The sequence below is a fragment of the Jaculus jaculus genome, chromosome 7 (genome assembly GCF_020740685.1).
Source record: "Jaculus jaculus isolate mJacJac1 chromosome 7, mJacJac1.mat.Y.cur, whole genome shotgun sequence".
NCBI classification, from domain to species: domain Eukaryota; kingdom Metazoa; phylum Chordata; class Mammalia; order Rodentia; family Dipodidae; genus Jaculus; species Jaculus jaculus.
In genome coordinates, this window is record NC_059108.1 from 122,304,074 (window position 1) to 122,323,906 (window position 19,833).

At 44.7% G+C, this 19,833-nt stretch overlaps 1 protein-coding gene across 1 annotated transcript in view; it reads left to right on the top strand.

The window, feature by feature from the left end:
- The first annotated feature begins 918 nt into the window (after positions 1-918).
- Positions 919-19,833, top strand: part of Arg2 (arginase 2) — a 35,267-nt gene continuing 16,352 nt past the window's right edge. Inside the window, exons 1-2 of the mRNA XM_045154248.1 lie at positions 919-1,137; positions 2,032-2,104. Of these exons, the coding sequence (XP_045010183.1) occupies positions 1,027-1,137; positions 2,032-2,104 (184 nt within the window). The 5' untranslated portion in view covers positions 919-1,026. The remainder of the gene's footprint in view (positions 1,138-2,031; positions 2,105-19,833) is intronic.

Genomic DNA, 19,833 nt, shown 5'->3' on the forward strand with positions numbered 1-19,833 from the left:
AGAATGGTTGGACTATGTTGATATATTTGGCAGTTCTGCTTGTTATTCTAGTAAGAACTGAAAACAATTGTTTGGTAAATACTAACTATCCCAACCAAAATACCTAAGGTAAATGACTCGTTATTAAGAAGATGAAACCACAGGGCTGGAGAGATGACTTAACCTTTAAGGCACTTGCTGCGAAGCCTAAGAACCCACGTAAGCCTGATGGACAAGGTGGCACACGAGTCTGCAGTTCGTTTGCAGCGGCAAGAGGCCCTGGTGTGCCTATTCTCTCTTTCTTTAAAAAATATTTTTTTTTAAAGGTGCGACCAAAGGACTCTTGATTTACATCTCATTTTCTAGCCATAAATGTCCTCAGGTGAGGTAAATGTTTCCCCAAGGTATTTTTTTCTGTTTGTTTTTTTCGCGGTAGGGTCTCGGTCTACCCCAGGCTGGCCTCGAACTCACGGGCGATCCTCCCAAGTGTGGCGTGCGCCACCACACGCGTCTCTTCCCCACGGTTTGAGCTTTGAGATGAAAAGCAGATGGACGCTGGCTGGGGGCGGGCAAGACCAAGGCCAGCACAGCCCCTGCGGTGGAGTTACCTTCTTCAGGGAGCCCGCCTGCGCCGTGGAGAAGAGAGCTCATAATGAGGGGCGGGGCTCGAAGGCTCCGGGGGTCCGGAAACCCCGCTTCCCGCCCCGGGACGCACCTGCGGGCGGACCTCGCGCTCTTTATCCGCTCGTCCTCTCCACCGCCCCGGCGGCGTCACGGAGGGGGGCGTGTCTCCGGCGGCGGGGCGGGGCCAGCGGCGCTGACGTCACGGGGCGGGCCCGGGCCCTGCGAGGGAAGGTGTGCTGCGGGGCGGGGGCGCGGCGCGGCGGGGCGGGGCCAGCGGCGCTGACGTCACGGGGCGGGGCGCCGGCGCCAGTCCGTCAAGAGGGTCAGCGCGGCGCGGCGGCGGTGCTCGCTGGAGGTCGGGAGCGGCTCGGAGCCATCCTCTGCCGGCTTTTTTTCCCCCCGACTCTTCCCCTCCTGCCAGCCATGTCCCTGAGGAGCAGCGTGTCGCGTCTCCTCCGGACGCAGGTGCACTGGGTGCTGAAGAAATCCGTGCACTCCGTGGCTGTGATAGGCGCTCCCTTCTCCCAGGGGCAGGTGAGAGCGGGGCCCCGGCCCGCATCGCCGGGGCGGCCAGGGTCACCCGCCTTCTGCAAGCCCGGTGAAAGGATGGGGCAGGAACCGGCGCCGCGAGGGGCCGACGACGCCTTCCCGCTGTGGGGAGACCACGTGGGCTGCTTTCCTCCCCGGGATGGGGATGGGGATGGAGGGGCCACAGCGGGCATCGCCCCCTTCCCGGGTGCGGTGAGTTAGGGCGGCGAGGGGACGGGCTCCTGCGGCCTCCGGACGAAGAGGGAGAGGTCGGTCGCTCCCGCGTGGGGTGATGGAGGGGAGGCAGGATTCCATGCCGGCGGGGCTGGAGAGGACTAAACCGGTCGGAATCCCCGGTGGAACACTGACCCGAGTTGGAGGTGGAGGGAGTGCGAGCTGGGATTAAGGCTTCAGGACCCGTTCTTCCAAGGCAGAGCGTTAGTTAACCTGGAAAGAAATTGAAATTGGCTCTGGCCTCTCCAGCATCGAGGGGAGCCCGGGCGCTTTGTTCTCTCCACTGGAGGAAACCTGCAGCCGCGGGCGCCCGCTCACTGATGGGGGAGCCCGGCCCCCCGGCCCAGTCCACACACACATGTCCAGCCACCACATCCTAGGTTTGTTTAGCTGTCGCCAGCCTCCCTTGGCCGTCCCACAACGAGGGGCTTGGAAGGTTGATTTGCTTTTAACAATGGAGTTCCCCACCGCCCCCTCCCCCGCCACGTTCCTTGCAAGGATTTGGTGAAATGACGAGACACCTGAAGTTTTAATGCTGTGGCCGCAGGTTTGCAGAGAAATCTGTTAGGATTAAATGTAATGGCATAGATTTCTGTGTGAAAGTTTTTCCGTCCTCAGCCCCAACCATCTTCCCTCACATCTGTGTAATTGGTGTGATTTTTGCAGAAAAGGAAAGGAGTGGAAAATGGTCCAGCTGCAGTTAGAGAAGCTGGCTTGCTGAAGAGGCTCTCCAATTTGGGTATGTGTCTGGATTTCAAACGTTTGTACATGATTGAAAACAGACCAGTATGGGGTCTCCTCCCTCTCTCTCCCCCCCCGCCCCGCCCCCCCCCCCTCTCTCTCTCTCTCTCTCTCTCTCTCTCGCCTTTTTTTTTTTTTTTTTTTGGTTGGTTTTTTTTTTTTTCGAGGTAGGGTTTCACTCTGGCCCAGGCTGACCTGGAATTCACTATGTAGTCTCAGGGTGGCCTCAAACTCACAGCGATCCTCCTCTTCTGCCTCCCGCGTTGGAGTCTTATCCCTTTATATCCAGGGACTGTGGTATTGGCTATGTACTTGGAAACAGTCTGTCTTATCCCTTGGTCTCCTTTAGATTCCATCTGTAGATTAAAATATCAAAGAGCCTTCAGGGGGAATCTTCCAGGAATAGTGAGAAAGGCAGGAACGCAGAGCCAAGTAGAGCCTCTGTAGAGAACAGGAACAGGCTTCCTGTAACTGAGGAGTGGAGCTAAGCAAGCTGGCCCCAGCTTTAACTGTACAGTTAACCTTTCCCTTAAGATTCTAGCTTTCCTAACTCATTGAGGTACTTCTGAGTCATCAGGGTCATCAGTTTTCTTTCTTGACATCATTTCCGCTTTGATGTCAATGGCTTTGTGTTATAGTAAGCAGGGTGTGGATCTGTGTCTTTCAAACTTGCCTAATTGTGAAAATTACTTGGGTCACTTGTTGAAAATACAAGGTCCGATGGAGAATGGAATTTCAAAGGGGAAAGTTTGGGGGAGGGAATTACCATGGGATTTTTTTTAATAATCATGGAAAATGTTAATAAAAATTTAAAAATAAAAAAAAAGAAAATACAAGGTCCTAGGCTCCTTTATGGAAGAGTTTGGCTTTTTGGGTCCACATCATGACCCAGGTATGTGCATTTTTACAAGGACTCCAAGTTTACAAGTTGCACCTTTGCAATTAAGATAGCATTTAGGACTGGGGAGATGGCTCACCAGCTAAAGGTATTTGCTTGGAAAGCCTATTGGCCTGGGTTCAATTCCCTAGCACCCATTAAAGCCATTCTCCAAGTGGAGCATGTGAATTACACACAAGTAAGTAAATTAATTAAATAAAATACAGTATTTAGGTATTTTAAAATCAAAAGTGAATCTGACCCAAACGTAAATGGTATTTATATAGCAATGGAGAAACTGTTGCAACAGGGCACCAAATTTCAATACCTTCATGGCTAAGATGATTTCTTCCTTTTATAGCTAACCAAAATGTTTCTAGCTGCCATTTTCTCCATTCTTACTAGGGCTATTTAGATTTTTAAAAAAAATATTTTCATTTCAGTTTACACTGAAGACGACAATCTCTGGTAATCACTACTTTTAAATGCTGGGTGCATTTCTGTAGCCCATCTGATGAAATGGTCCTGGCACTGCTCAAATTGTTGTATTGTCTCCAGATTCTGCCTCAAGGGACTCTTGACAAGAAGAGGTTTCATCCTCTACAGAGACCTTTGTAGCATTCAGCTGAGCCTGCTGAGGGTGAGGGGCACACTTATAAGAGTTTCTCTCATGCTTTATAGAACCTTCTTTCTGTCACAGTTCTTGGTTATTTTCCACTCTACTTCAGGGAAAGCCTTTCTTTTAAATACTCTTCCTTATACTTCCTCTTTAACCTAAACTGATGGTAAAGTTTCAGTGTTTCCCTTTTATTTTTTCAAATATATATTTTTAAAATTTCTTCATTTATTTATTTTTTGAGAGCTACAGACAGAAAGAGGTAGGGAGGGAAAGAGAGAGAGAGAGAGAGAGAGAGAGAGAGAGAAAGAAAATGAATGGGCATGCCAGGGCCTCCAGCCACTGCAAACGGAGCTCCAGAAATGTGCGCCCCCTTGTGCATCTGGCTAACGTGGGTCCTGGGGAATCAAGCCTCGAACCAAGGTCCCTAGGCTTCAGAGGCAAGCACTTAACCTCTAAGCCATCTCTACAGCCCCTATTTTTTCAAATATTTTCAGTTATGGAATTATGTCCCTATCCTATGGGTAGCCTGGCATCACCAGTTGTCTGAAACAATCTCATTGCATGTTAATAAGGTGTGACACTCAGCATATTTCTAGCTCTTGGTTTTGGCTAATCTCCTGGAATATGTTGGAGAAAAGTACCAAGAGGAGTTTCAATTGACCTACACCTAAATAGTACCAAAATAACTTTGGTCATTTGAGCTCTTTCAAATTATCGTGGATCAGATTTCAAAGGAGAAGGCCTTGAAAAGGTAACTTTCAGGAATCATTGTTCCCCTTGCCTTCTGCTTGGATTTCATAGGTTGCCTGTGTTGCCAGGACATCACTTTAACTTCCTGTTTGCTTGGATTGATAGTATTTGACTTAAGGGTATCCCAGGTATCTGTTCCTGTGGAGAGCCTACGAGAAATGAAGAGACATAGAAACGGTTCATCTGCTCCTGGTTCTAGCCAACTCTGACAGTCATGGAAGTTTGTCCAGTTGTCATTACAAGCTCACATGTTCTATGGGTAAAGATAGTGGTAAAACCAAATGAACACTTTGAAGTTTCTCTGTGTAATTATGGTCCTGTGAGCTCAACTATGATAGGGAGTCACTGAGAAGACTGTCAGTGTCACCAGGTCACAGGTGCTGGAGTTCAAGAAGCAGTTTTGAAAACTATTTTGGTTCCTCTCAACTGGGCTAACACATTTATTCTCCCTAATCCACTTGGCACTCCTTTAGATAGCAGGATAGAACTGCCTTTGGGTGAGAATGGTTAAGACCCAAGAGTATGGCTTGATAATGCAAGAACTGTGGATATAGGCCCTGAGGTAGTTCTTAAAGATTATAAGAGCAAATCAATGAGTTCAGCACCTGTGGGTAAGATTCGTGGAAGGCTTGAGTTGTGCAATAGTAGTGTTCTAGCCTTGCTTCCCTCATGCCGTTCTACTCGCTGCCTTGCGCATGCTCAGAGTTGCCAGCCTGATTTCACTGCCCTTCACATCACCCAGTTCTTGCTTTGTTCCTGATCATCTCCTCTGATACTCAGCCCTTCACTCTTTCTCCCTTTACATTTAAGTGGTCCTTTCTGGATCCCTTATGGAAGATGCTCCTCTTTTTATCCCTTAAATGATTTAGTGTGGTATTTTCTCAAATGAATGCCCAGGTGACCAATCTCATTCACTCCCACCTTAATCTTAGAACTCTGCCCTTCCTCTAGAAAACCATGCTTGTGTTTAATAGTTTTATCTAACTTGTGCAGGTATCTCACTCAAACCCAACATGTTCAAAACCAAGATTTATTTCTTTTCCCTCAAATTTGCTTTATCTGCTATTTTCTGCTTGACCCTATCACCCATTATTTACTCAAGTCAATTCAAAAAGCACCGTGATTCTCTTTTCCTTCTCTTTCATCCCTTTGATTAGATTCTTTCCATAACAATATTGTGCAAGTTCTTTAAGAAAATTATTTGCAAGCAGAGAGGGAGAAAGAGGAAAAAAATATGGGCACACCAGGGCCTCCATCTACTAAAGATGAACTCCAGATGCATGTACCCCTTTGTGCTTCTAGCTTTATGTGGGTACTGGGGAATCAAACCCAGGTTGTCTGGCTTTGCAGGAAAGTGCCAAGTTCTTCTCACACTTAAATGTAAAATATAGCTTTCAAATAACAACCTGGTTTTTTTGTTTTTGTTTTTGTTTTAAGGTAGGGTCTCCCTGTAAACCACGCTGACCTGGAATTCACTATGAAGTCTCGGGATGGCTTTGAACTCACAGCAGGCCTCCTACCTCTGCCTCCCAAGTGCTGGGATTAAAGGCGTGCATCACCATGCCTGGCTCATTTTTGTTGGTTGGTTTGTTTTGAGGTAGGGTCTCACTCTGGCCCAGGCTAACCTGGAATTCACTATGTAGTCTCAGGCTGGCCTCGAACTCACAGCGATCCTCCTACCTCTTCCTCCAGAGTGCTGGGATTAAAGGCATGTGCTACCACACCCATCTCTGGCTCCTATTTTTTGTCTTCCTTACTTTGTCGTCTTCACTGTCACCCTCCTAAAATGCTTGTCCCTTTCCTCACAAAGACAAGTTAATTATGATAAATGTAGAAATTTGGGCTGGAGAAATGTCCCAGCTGTTCTGTTTGCTTCCTGTGCAAGCATGAGGGCCTGAAAATGCTGGAGTTGGAATTTCCAGATGCCACACAAACAGTTGGGTGTGCTGGACACGGGCATGCCTGCCTGTAACCCCAGTTCCTCAAAGGGGGAAGCAATGAGGCCAGGATTGTCCCTGCTTACGAAGAACCACAAGCTCTGGTATCGGAAGAGACTCAAATAGGAACAGGCAGAGTGATGGAGCAGCTAGGCCTCAACCCCCAGGCGAGCACACATGGGAGGCTTTGCAAGGGAACATAGATGTGACTACACGTGCATGCTTATAACCCCCCCCCCACCATTTCCATGCACATTTCACCTTGTTTGCATCGTAACTAAGGATGTGGCCACTTGACCTACATTCCACCAACAGAAGCATCCATGCCAAATTTTGATTTGAAATTCAAGAAGAGGCAGCAGTAATGTGTACTGGACCATTCTGCCTTGTGACTTGGGCATCATGGAGGGGGTGGGGTGTGTCAGTGTGTCATTATTCCTGGCAATGAACTAAGGCATTTAAACTAGACTGAATTTTTTTTTTGAGTCAAAGTCTCACCGTACCCTGGCTGGCCTGGAGCTAACTATGCAGACCAGAACGGCTGCAAACTTGCAACAATGCCGCCTGTGCCTCCCTAGCGCTGACGTTACAAATGTGTCACGATGTCTGGTTTTAGACTTGGATGCTTAAAGATTCTTGTAAGATTTTTGGGAATGACTCAGACTTGATAAGTTGTTTTTCTTCTGAAATTAAGTTTCTATTGCTTGCAGCCTGAAGACCCTAACTAGCAAACTAGTCTGTTTCTGAAAGAGCATGCAAAGGATTCTCTTCTCAGGACCTTAACTGTAAATCTTGTTCATTTCTTGAGGTAGGGTCTTGCTATATACAGCCTAATTTGCAATTCACTATGTAGTCCCAGGCTAGGCTTGAACTTAGAGCAACCCTCCTACCTCTGCCTCCCAAGTGCTGGGACCAAGTGCCACCATGCCAGCTCCTTCTGATTCTTTTTACCTTAGTAATTCGCAGTCATTGTCTTTCTTTCTTTTCTTTTTTTTTTTTTTTTCCCCTCAAGGTAGGGTGTCCCTAGCTCAGGCTGACCTGGAATTCACTATGTAGTCTCAGGGTGGCTTCAAACTCATGGCAATCCTCCTACCTCTGCCTCCCGAGTGCTGGGATTAAAGGCATGCGCCACCAGCCCGGCTTGCAGTCTTCTTGTAAGTTAATGTAACTCATTAGGTTAGCTTCTTTAGCCTTTAATCTTGGACTGCATCAGAATTATCTGGCATCTTAGCAAGTCCTTGTTCTTTGATTTTTGAACTATCACATTCCTTAATGTGACTTTTGAAAATAGTAGCCCAGTGTCTTGATTTGTTTAAAGATACCAAGTTTCAAGTATACCTGACAGTAGTAAATTACTTTAAAAGTAATTTCATTGTTCTCCATTTTTAGTGTGGTGATGGTTATAGAACTATATATTTGTTGAAATACATTGAACTTATAAAATGTGAATTAATATAAAATATGCTTCAAAACTTCAGGTTTTTTCTTTCCTTTCCCTTTCCTTCCCTTTGATTTTTCTCCCTCCCTCCCCTTTTCTCTTTTCTTTTCCTTTCCTTCTTTATGTATCCCAGGCTGGCCTCAAACTCACAATCCTGTTACCTCAGTGTGATGACATTACAACCATGATTTCCAGCTTTTTAATTTATTTTTCTTTGGAGCAGCTTGTAGGTGCTAAAAACTATAGTAAGTGCGTTCATTTACTGATCTATGTATGGAGACTGTATTTTTACATACTTGCATTTGAGCATGCTAAGCTCCAGGTGTTAGAAATATAGTAGTGAACAAAACAAATCTGTCAAGAAATTCATTCCAAGAAGGTGTGGTTAGAAAGGTCTAGAAGTGAAACCTACAGTAAGTCTATCGAGTGGCAGTGGGTGCTCCGAGAGCAAGTAAAAGCAAGGGGTGGGGATCAGAGGTTGGAGATGGGGTAAGCATTGCCCATGCAGACAGCAGGTCTCAGTGAGACAGTACTAAGTGAGCAGACCTTGGGAGTAAAGCAAGGAGCCTGATCATATTTGGGAGAAGAGTATTTAAGCCCTGGGGACAGGAAGGTATCTGGAATACTCATGGAACAAAAACTGCTCCTGAGCACTACATGTGTGAAGGGGTGAACCCTCTACTCCAGCTTTGTATTTGGAACACCTGCAAAGATTATTCCTAGAGCATGGCAGTATGTGGCCATTCTGGTAGTCTTCTGGAAACCCCACTTGCAAGGCTGTTTATTTGACCAACACAAGTCAATAGGGAAACAATAGTCTTGAGTAGATAGTGCTGGGCCAACTGCATGTCCATGTACAGAATTAGTGTGTGGGAAGTGGGTCTCCTATCTGAAAGCATAATATAAAATAACTCAGAGTAGATTAAAATTCTAGAAATCATGCTAATAATATGAAAATAGAAAACCTAAGAACAAATTGACATGATATTGGGTTAGACAGCTGTTTATTTGCTATCTAACCCAAATCGCCAAAATCACAAGTGGCAGAAAATAAAAATAGACCAGGCATTTGGGGCTTGAGATGGCTCAGCAGTTGAAGGCGCTTGTCTGCAAAGCCTGACAGCCTGGGTTCAGTTTCCAGCACCTATGTGAAAGCCAGATGTACAAAGTGACACATGCGTCTGGAGTTTGCAGTGGCAAGAGGCACACCCATTCTCCCTCCCTCTCTGATTGCAAATAAATAAAATACTTTAAAAAAGTAAAAACATTTGTGTTTCAAAGGACAGTATTAGGGAAGTGAAGACAGCCCATAAGAGTAGGAGAAAATATTTACAAGTCATGTGCCTGATAATGTTCCAGAGTTCCAAGATATGTAAATACAACAATCAAAATTTTAAATGGATAATTTATAAAGAAAATGAGAAAAGACAACTCAGAAATTTGCAATAGAGTCGCTGGGCCCGGTGGCACACACCTTTAATCCCAGCACTTGGGAGGCAGAGGTAGATTTGCTGTGAGTTCCAGGCCACCCAGAGACTACATAGTGAATTCCAGGTCAGCCTGGGCTATAGCAAGACCCTATCTTCTAAAGCCACCAAAAAAAGGGGGGGGGAATAGAGGGCTGGAGAGATGGCTCAGTGGTTACAAGAGCTTGCTTGGCAACTCAGGTTCCATTCCCCAGTACCCATATAAAGCCAGATATACTAGGTACGTGTGTCTGGAGTTTATTTGTAATGGCAGGAGGCCCTGGTGGACCTGTACTCTCTTGTGTCTGCCTCTTTATCTCATTCTCAAATAATTAAATAAAAAACATAGAACTTTCAGTTAAGATGGTGGCATAGGAGCCATGCCAAAGCAGCCTAGGGGCAAAAAAGCCAAAAATAAACAGTGAGCTAGAGAGGTTGCTTAGTGGTAAAGGTACATGCCTGCGAAGCCTAAGGACCTAGGTTTAATTCTCCAGGTTCCATGCAAGCCAGATGCACATGGTGGTGCATGCATGTAGAGTTTGTTTGCAATGGCTAGAGGCCTTGGCACACCCATTCTCTCTATCAAATAAATAGCAATAGATGAGCTAGAGAGATGGATCAGTGGTTAAGGTGTTTGCCTGCAAAGCCTAAGGACCCAGGTTAAACTCCCTGGAACTCACATAAGCCAGATGTACAAGGTGGCGCATGTGTCTGGAGTTCGTTTGCAGTGGCTAGAGGCCGTGATGCTCCCATTCTCTGTAATAAGTAAATAAAAATTTTTTAAAAAGGCAATAGAACCAGGTGTGGTTGTACATGCCAGCACTAGGCAGAGGAAGGAGGATTGCTATGAGTTTGAGGCCAGCCTGGAGCTACAGAGTGAGACCCTACCTCAAAAAATTTAAAAATGGGCCAGGCATAGTGGTGTACATCTTTAGTCCCAGCACTAGAGGTAAAGGTAGGATCACCATGAGTTCAAGGTCAGCCTGATACTACATAGTTAATTCCAAGTCAGCCTGGGCTAAGTGAGACCCTACCTCAAAGCTCCCCCCCCAAAAAAAAAATTAAAAATGGGCTGGAGCCAGGTGTGGTGGTGCACACCTTTAATCCCAGCACTTGGGAGGCAGAGGTAGGAGTATCCCTGAGTTTGAGGCCACCCTGAGTGTACATAGTGAATTCCAGGTCAGTGTAGGCCAGAGATCCTACCTCAAAAAAAGGGGGGGGATGCTGAAGAGGTGGCTTAGCAGTTAAGGTGCTTGCCTGCAAAGCTAAAGGACCTAGGTTCGATTCAATTCCTCAGGACCCACGTAAGCCAGATGCACAGGGTGGTGCATGTGCCTGGAGTTTGTTTACAGTGACTGAAGGCCCTGGTGCACTCATTCTCTCTCTATGAAATAAATAATACAACTAAAAAAACGGCAGAAAGATAGTACCAAGAATTAGGATGTAGAGCCATTGGAACTTGCATTTTCTACTGGTGAGAATGTAAAAATTGAAGTACTTTAGAAAAACAGCTTGGAAGTTCCCCCAGATTAAATATATAGTTATCATATGACTGGGTGCTTGTACTCCTACATTCACCTAACACATGTCCACACAAAACCTTATAAACCAGCTGTTCCCAGCAGTAGTATTACAGCCAAAAAGGAGAGCAGACTCAAATTTCCAACAATTGTGAATGGGTGAGAAAACTGGCATATTTGTACTTTTTCTGCTTGCTTGGGTTTTCTTTTCTTTCTGTTTTTTTTTTTTTTGTTGTTGTTGTTTTTTTTTAAAGACAGGGTCTCACTTTAACCTAGACTGACCTATAACTCATAATAAAGCCCAGGCTGGCCTTAAAATCATGGTGATCCCCCTACCTCAGCTTGGATCAAAGGTGTGAGCCAGAATGCCTAGTGAAAAATGGCATGTTTGAATAATAAAGTATTGAGCTACAAAAGGAATGATGTATTCATTTGTGACTTAATCTGGTTGCCCTTGAAAGCATTTTGCTAAGTGAGAGAAGGCAGACACAAAAGGCCGTATCTATGACCTCACGCATAGAAGATTTAGAATAGGCAGCTCCATAGAATGTAGACTGGTTCCTAGGAGCAGAGGTTATGGGAAGTGGTGACTAATGGGCTCAGGTCTTTTGGGAAGGTAATAAAGCTGTTTAGGGATTAGGTAGGATTGATTAATAATAGTAAAACTTTGTTAATATATTAATACATTAAAAATTTATTTGGAGCTGGGAGATGGCTCAGTGGTTAAAGGTACTTGAGAAGCCTGCTGACCCAAATTCAATTTCTCAGTACCCATGTAAAGTCACAGGCAAAATGCCACACACAAATCCCTCCACACTTACATACAAATTAAGAAATCTGATTTTTTTGTAAATTCCAAGTAAGTTTTCTGGTTTATGAATTCTCTCCATAACCATAAATTATAGATAGCTGTGACTGGAAATGATATATGGGACTTCTGAATTGTCAGTACTGGTCTATTTTATGACTTCATTATAGGGTGTTTGCTTTATAACTGTTTATTATAGTTTATATACTGTCTTTGTTTTATGTTATGGTGTGAAACAATGTACAACAAAAATACGACAAATTTTTATATATCATATCTGTTGGCAGATTTGGATCTTAGGATGCCAAGTTTCTAAAATTATTATGGGTGGGGGGGAGGGAGAGAATGGGTGCACCAGGGCCTCCAACCACTGTGAACAAACTCAAGATGCATGCGTCACCTTGCACATCTGGCTTATGTGGGTCCTGGGGAATTGAACCAAGGTCCTTTGGCTTTCCAGGCAAGTACCTTAACCGCTAAGCCATCACCTCAGCCCTAATTTTTTTTTTTTGAGGTAGTCTCACTGTAGTCCAGACTGAACTGAATTACACTCTGTAATCCCAGGCTGGCCTTGAACTCATGGCGATCCTCTTATGCCTCTCAAGTGCTGGGATTAAAGGTGTGCACCACGAGGCCTGGTTCACAGATTTTTTTCATGCATGCAGTAGGTGTGGTGCATGTGTCTGTGCAGTTGCACATGCCTTTGTGTACACATGGAGGCCAGAGGATAATGTCCGTGTCTTGATCATTTACTTGTGTATTGCCTTGAGACAGAGCCTCTCTCTGAATGCAGAGCTGCAGTTCTTGCCTCAGTGATTCTGTTCTCTGCTGCCCATAGAAGTGGGGTTACAGATGTGCATGGCCATGTCCAGCTGTTTACATGGGTCCTGAAGAATTGAACTCAGGTGGTCTCAGGGCCTCTTAAGGCTTTGATGCTTAGAACAAGCGCTTTTATCTGCTGAGCCATCTTTCAGCCCAGGCTGGCAGTTTTCAACCTCTAGTTTGGGGAAAAAAAAGATAAAACCATCATTAGTAGGTTGCTGGTTGAACAGCATTCTTTTTTTCTTTTTAATATTTTGTTAGGGAGAATGGACATGCTAGGACCTCTAGACACTGCAAATGAATTCCAGACACATGCACCACCTTATGCATCTGGCTTTATGTGCATACTGGGGAACTGAATCTGGATCCTTTGGCTTTGTATGCAAGTGCCCTAACAGCTAAGCCATTAGTTTATTTTTTGAATAGCATTCTTATCTTTGGGTTGAAAATTGGTTTCTAGGTTACCTTAAAGCAAACCCAACTGATGAATATGTTAGAGGGAAGTATAGGGTGTATGTATTCACTCTTCTATAGAGTCTGGACCACAAGGTGACACAAGCACGCAAGGTCGCACGTGCACAAGTTGGCACATGCATGTGGAGTTTGATTACAGTGGCTGGAGGTCCTGGTGCACGCAATTCTCTCGCTCTGTTGCATTAAAAAAAAAAAAAAAAAAAAAGGCCAGTCTGTTGGGCTTGCCTCAAAAAAATAAGACAGTCTGAGCTGGTCATGGTGGCATATGCCTTCTAATTTTTATTTGAAAGTGACAGACAGAGAGAAAGACAGATAGAGGGAGAGAGAATGGGCGCACCAGGGCTTCCAGCCTCTGCAAACGAACTCCACACGCGTGCGCCCCCTTGTGCATCTGGCTAACGTGGGACCTGGGGAACCGAGCCTCGAACCGGGGTCCTTAGGCTTCACAGGCAAGCGCTTAACTGCTAAGCCATCTCTCCAGCCCGGCATATGCCTTCTAATCGCAGCACTCAGAAGGCAGAGGTAGGGGGATTGCAGTCAGTGAGGCCAGCCTGAGACTACAGAGTAAATTCCAGGTCAGCCTGGGTGTCACAAGCAAGCAAGGGCTAAACTCATTAGTCAAGAGGCAGATTATGTAGATTCAGTTTACACACTTTATTCACTCTTCACACGTTAATTAAGCCAATTCCCTTTTTCTTATCCTCTCAACTACCCTAGCCTCCTGGCCCTAACCCTCTGGGGTACTCACAAGCTACTCCACGTGGTCCACAGGCAACAACGTCCTGGTCTGGGCCTTTCTTCTCTCAGTACCAGGCTGCTGAGGGGTCCCATGGGCTGCAGCTTCTTGCGGCGGGTGTCAACACAGAGACGTGGAGTCTGCCTCTCAGAGTTGAGTGACAATTTCCAGAGCCTTTGCTGGAAATCTTATACCCATTTTTTCCTCATTCTGGCTGCTGATAACTACCTTAGGGGTAGTTCATTTGCATATCAGCTCGCAGAGGATCTCTGGTCAGTCTCTGGTCTTGGCCCCTGGTTGCCATGGTGATCTCACCACTGCTGAGTGCCCGCCCATTTCTACTTCTAATTATTGCTTCTAGCAGTTCCCATTTTACTTCTAACTATTGCTTCTGACAAACCATTTTTACTTTTAAGTATTGCTCCTGACACTGGGCTAGAGCAAGAACCTGCCTGGGGGCGGGGGTGGGGGGGGGACGGGACAGTCTTTGTACTAAGGAGGAAATACAAGCAGAGCAACACTTTTTGGTTGGTTGTTCTAAAAACAATACCAAGGGCTGGAGAGAGAGCTCAGTGGTTAGGCGCTTGCCTGTGAAGCCTAAGGACCCTGGTTCGAGGCTTAGGACCAGGACCCACATTAGCCAGATGCAGAAGGTGGTGTACACATCTGGGGTTTGCTTGCAGTGGCTGGAGGCCCTGGCATGCCATTCTTTCTCTGCCTATCACTCTCAAATAAGTAAAATAAATAAGCAAACAAATAAAAATATAAAAACAATACCAAAATATCCAACCAAACAAAAGCAGTCTAGGTCTGAGTACATGATTGGAAGTTGTTAAAATAAGCTTAAGATTAGTAAAGTTTTAGCTTCTGTTTCTAAAGTGACTTGGATATATTTTTGGAATATGAGATGTCTAGCAAATTGGCTCTAGGTCTGGAGGCTAGCAAGTCCGAGATCAAGGACCACATTTGGTGAGACCAACTTAGTGCTTCAACACATGGCAAGAGTGAACAGGAGATTAAATTTAGAACTCAGACAGTTCTGTAGTTGGCATTAATCCATTAGTGAAGGGCTTAAGGAAAAATAATTCATCGTACTCTCAACCAACTTGGAGAGATGAGTCCAGAACTGGTTTGGTGGTCGTGTCCCATCAGACCTATGTTCATCACTTGTGGTGATAGCAAGGCTTCTGCCTAGTGGTCCCACATACTTGTAGCCTCATCTCTGGCAGCAAAATAGAAGATTGAACAAAGTGTGGCACAGAGCTTTTCCCTTTCTAAGAAGTTACTTGTCCAGAGCTGGTCACATGGCCTGGTCCAGTTTCTGGGAAAGCTAGTGAATGTAGTCTATTTTAATAGGTCATGCTCAAGATAAAAATCTTCCCTGTTAATGTTAATAAAAATTAAAAAAAAAATTTAAAGAAACATGACATAAATAAAAGCTGGAATAATGAAAAAAAAAAATCTTCCCTGCAGATCAATGGAAAAAAACAGATTTTGGTCAACTTACCCTCAACCACATCATCTTCATGTGTTCTGCCTTTCTCTCTGTAGTACGTGTAGTGTGTGGTATATGCATGTGTGTATGCAGATGAGCATGCCCTGTGTGGGCAGGTGTGGAGGCCAGAGGAGTGTCACATGTTGTAGCAGAAATCACCCAAAGGGAAGCTTGTGGGGGGTAGGGGGAAGGGTTTATTTTGGCTTGCAGACTCGAGGGGAAGCTCCATGATGGCAGGAGAAAGCGATGGCATGAGTTAAGAGGGTGGACATCACCCTCTGGCTAACATAAGGTGGACAACAGGAACAGGAGAATGTGTCAAACACTGGCATGGAGAAACTGGCTATAATACCCATTAGCCCACCCCACAGTACACCACCTCCAGGAGGTTTTAATTTCCAATTGCCATCAGCTGGGGAGACGCATTCAGAATACCTGGGGACACCTGAATCAAGCCACCACACATGTCCTCTTGTCTGTCCCTGAACTCCGGAAGTGCTGTCTTTGGTCAGTCTGGCTGAGCAGTAAGCCCCGGCAATTCTGCCATCTCTGCTTTCTTCAGGACTAGGGTTATAGATGTGTGTGGATACATACAGCTGTTTATGGGCTGAAGATCAAAATCAGATGGACTCAGGCCTCAGGACTTCTTGGCCTTTTCCTACTTATTACTCTCCCCCCACCTTGTTTTTTTTTGAGGGTCTCTCTAGCCCAGGCTGATCTGGAAATCACTATGTAGTATCCTCTACCTCTGCCTCCCAAGTGTTGGGATTGAAGGCGTGCGCTACCACTCCCAGCTTATTACTCTGTGTGTGTGTGTGTGTGTGTAAGCAAGCTCCTTTAACTGAAATGGCTTTTTATTTCTTTAAACTTTATTTTTATTTGAGAGAAAGAGAATGGATGCGCCAGGGCCTCCAGCCAATGCAAATGAACTCCAGATACATGTGCCCCCTTGTGCATCTGGCTAACGTGGGTCCTGGAGAATTGAACCTGGGCCCTTTGGCATTTGCAGGCAAATGCCTTAACCGCTAAGCCATCCCTCCAGCCCCTGAAAGGACTTTTAACCACTGAGTCATTGCCCCAGCCTGGTGATCTTTACTTAAATTTTTTTTTTTCCAGTGATTCAAACTGAAACTTTTATGCAATCCCAGGGATATAAAATAGAAAATAAATCATACATTTTAAAACTTCTGTGGTATACATATAATTTTACCATTTAGCAAAGGCAAATCTGCACACTAAAGAGATGGAGAGGCTTGTTTATGTAGTCTCAGGATGGCCTTGAACTCAGTACCTCTGCTTCCCAAGTGCTGGGATTAAACATGTGTGTCACCATGCCCAGCTTAAAAAAAAAATTATTATTGACCACTTCAATAATTGGAGACAATAAGCCATGATAATCCCCCCTTTCCCACTTTGCTCTTCACAACACCACTCTCCATCATATCCCCTCCCCCTCGCAGTCTCTTATTTTGATATCATCTTTTCCTCCTCTTATACTGGTTTTATGTAGGCAGTGCCAGACATTGCGAGGTCATGGATATCCAAGCCATTTTGTGTCTGGAAGATTGCATTGTAAGGGGTCTTATCCTTCGTCTCTTAAATTCTTTCTGCCACCTCTTCCACAATGGCCCCTGAGCTTTGGAAGGTATGATAGAGATGTTTCACTGCTAAACACTCCTCTGTCACTTCTCAGCACTGTGTTGCCTTTTGAGTCATCCCAGAGATCACTGCTATCTGAAAAGAAAATCTTCTCTAGCCAAAAGTGAGAATACCATTAATATATGGGTAAGAACATTAAGAAAAGTGCTCCAGCATCAAAAAATATATATATTTTTTGAGAGAAAGAGAACGAGCACCCGAGGACCTCTAGCCACTTCAAACACCAGACACATGTGCATCTATCTTATGTAGGTTCTGAGGAATCAAACCTAGATGCTTAGACTTTGTAGGCAAGTGCCTTAAACATTAAGCCATCTTTCCAGCCCTCAGTTGACCAGTATTTTTCTTTTATATTCATCAATGCTGAGAATGCCATTTCACATAAAAATGGAAGAAATAGCTGGGTGTGGTGGTGCACACCTTTAATCCCAGCACTTGGGATGCAGAGATAGGAGAACTGCTGTGAGTTTGAGGCCACCTTGACACTACCTAGTGAATTCCAGGTCAGGGTGGGCTAGAGTGAGACCATACCTTGAAAAATTAATCAATAAATTTTTAATGGCAGGAGTTTAAGACCATTTTAGCAATTGTTGAAAATTCTGTCCTAATCCCAAGTTAAAATTCATTTAATACTTTTTAATTTGAAAGAAACAAAGAGGCCTCCAGCCACTGTAAATGAACTCCAGATGCATGTGCTACCTTACATGGGTCCTGGGGAATTGACACTGGGTCCTTTGGCTTTGCAGGCAAGCACCTTAACCACTAAGTCATCTCTCCAGCCCTTATTTAAAAAAAAAAAAAAAAAATTATGGGACTTAAGCCAGCAACTAAAGGAGCAAGTTGTGGTTTTTGAGGTAGGGTTTTATTCTAGTCTAGGCTGATCTGGAATTCACTATGTAATCTCAGAGTGGCCTCAACCTCATGGCAATCCTGTTTTTTGAGGTAGAATTTCACTCTAATCCAGGGCTGACCTGGAATTCACTATGTAGTCTCAGGGTAGCCTTGAACTCATGATCCTCCTATCTCTGCCTCCCGAATGCTGGGATTAAAAGCGTGTGCCACCAGGCCTGGGCAAGTTTTATTTTTATGTGGGGAATGACTGTTTCTTGCAGCAATCCTCCTGTATCAACTTCTCAAGTTCTGGTACTACAAGCATTCGCCACCACATTGAGCACAAACAGCACCTTTCAAAATCAAGTATTCTCAGTGGTTCAAGGCACTTGTTGGCAAAGCCTGGTGGTCTGAGTTTGAGTCCCAACCAGTACCCACATAGAGCCAGATGCACAAAGTGATGGATGTATCTGGAGTTTGTTTGCAGTAGCCTTAGGCCCTGGCATGTGCCCATTCTCATTTTCTTTCTCTACTTGCAAATAAATATTTTTTAAGAATATAGCCAGAGGGCTGGAGAGATGGCTTAGCGGTTAAGCGCTTGCCTGTGAAGCCTAAGGACCCCGGTTCGAGGCTCGGTTCCCCAGGTCCCACGTTAGCCAGATGCACAAGGGGGCGCACGCGTCTGGAGTTCGTTTGCAGAGGCTGGAAGCCCTGGCGCGGCCATTCTCTCTCTCTCCCTCTATCTGTCTTTCTCCCTGTGTCTGTCGCTCTCAAATAAATAAATAAAAAATGAACAAAAAATATTTAAAAAAAAAAAAAAAGAATATAGCCAGAAATGGTGGCACATGCCTTTAATCCTAGCACTCAGCATACAGAGGTTGGAGGATCACTGAGTTCGAGGTCAGCCTGGGCTAAAGTGAGACCCTACCATGGGGAAAAATAGAAATAAAATAGTAAGATCAAGCATTCTATGATGGTACAATCCAAAGATGTCCTAATACACTTACATGCTAAAGAATGATGGTAGAAAAATATTTTCTTTTCCCCAGTTAAGTCATTTCTTGTTACAACATCAAATTTTGTACACTAAAACACTGCATTCTAACATACCGTAGTCTCAAATCTGAGGTGAGGTGTTGCAGGCAGTATTTATTGCATGGCGTAATGCAAAGATCACATGTGTGTTCAGAACCCAAGCTGCAGTATAGCTGTGGGATGCAGTTCAGGCTCATGTTGCCAGAAACACTTGGGATTGGCTGTGAATTTGATTTTTGAATTACTTTTTGGTCATTGAATATTCAGAAATCTTTTACTGTTAGCTTTTTTTTTTTTTTTTTTTTTTTAATGACCATTCCCCCTACACTTGTTACAGTTTAATAAGCTCTAATTCCAGTCTCTTTCCTTCTGGGCATCCCTATTCCAGCAAGCCTCCCTCCTCTATGCTGTTTTCATTTATTTTCATTTATTAGAGACAGCTAGAAGGAGCGGGGAGAATGGGCGTGCCAGGGCCTCTAACCACTGCAAACAAAACTCCAGATGAATGTGCCACCTTGTGTATCTGGTTAACATGAGACCTGGAGTATCGAACTTGGGTCCTTAGGCTTGACAGGCAAGCACCTTAACCACTAAACCATCTCCTTTAAAAAAAATTTTTTTTAAATTTTATTTATTTGAGAGAGAGCGCATGCAAGAGCAAGCAAGCGCACGCAAGCACACCAGGGCCTTCAGCCACTGCAAATGAACTCCAGATGCATATGCCACCTTGTATATCTAGCTTACATGGGTCCTGGGGAATTGAACTTGGGTCCTTAGACTTCGCAGGCAAGTGCCTTAACAGCTAAGCCATCTCTCCTCTCTTAACTCAACTTCCTCCTAACTTGTTTATCAATAATTGTATAAACTTATAAAAAACATTCATTTAAGACAGAAAGAGGCAGATAGAATGGGCATACTAGGGTCTCTAACCACTGCAAACAAGCACCAGAGGCATGTGCTCACTTGTTCATCTGTCTTGACTTGGGTACTGGGAAATCCAAATTGGGTGCTTAGGCTTTGCAGGCAAGCACCTTAACCACTGAGCAATCTCTCCAGCCCCTGGGTGTATAAATTTACACTTATCATCCTCATCTTACCCTTCTTGGGTTTATGTAGCCCTCTAGCTATCAGTTCATTAGTTTTCCTTCAGAGCTATGTTTTTGGCTGTCCCACTTTCTTTACAATTTAACTTGCTATAATCTGGCTTCTGGGCCTTCTTGCTGAGGTCCTTGACCTCTTACTTTCTAGTGGACACTGGAG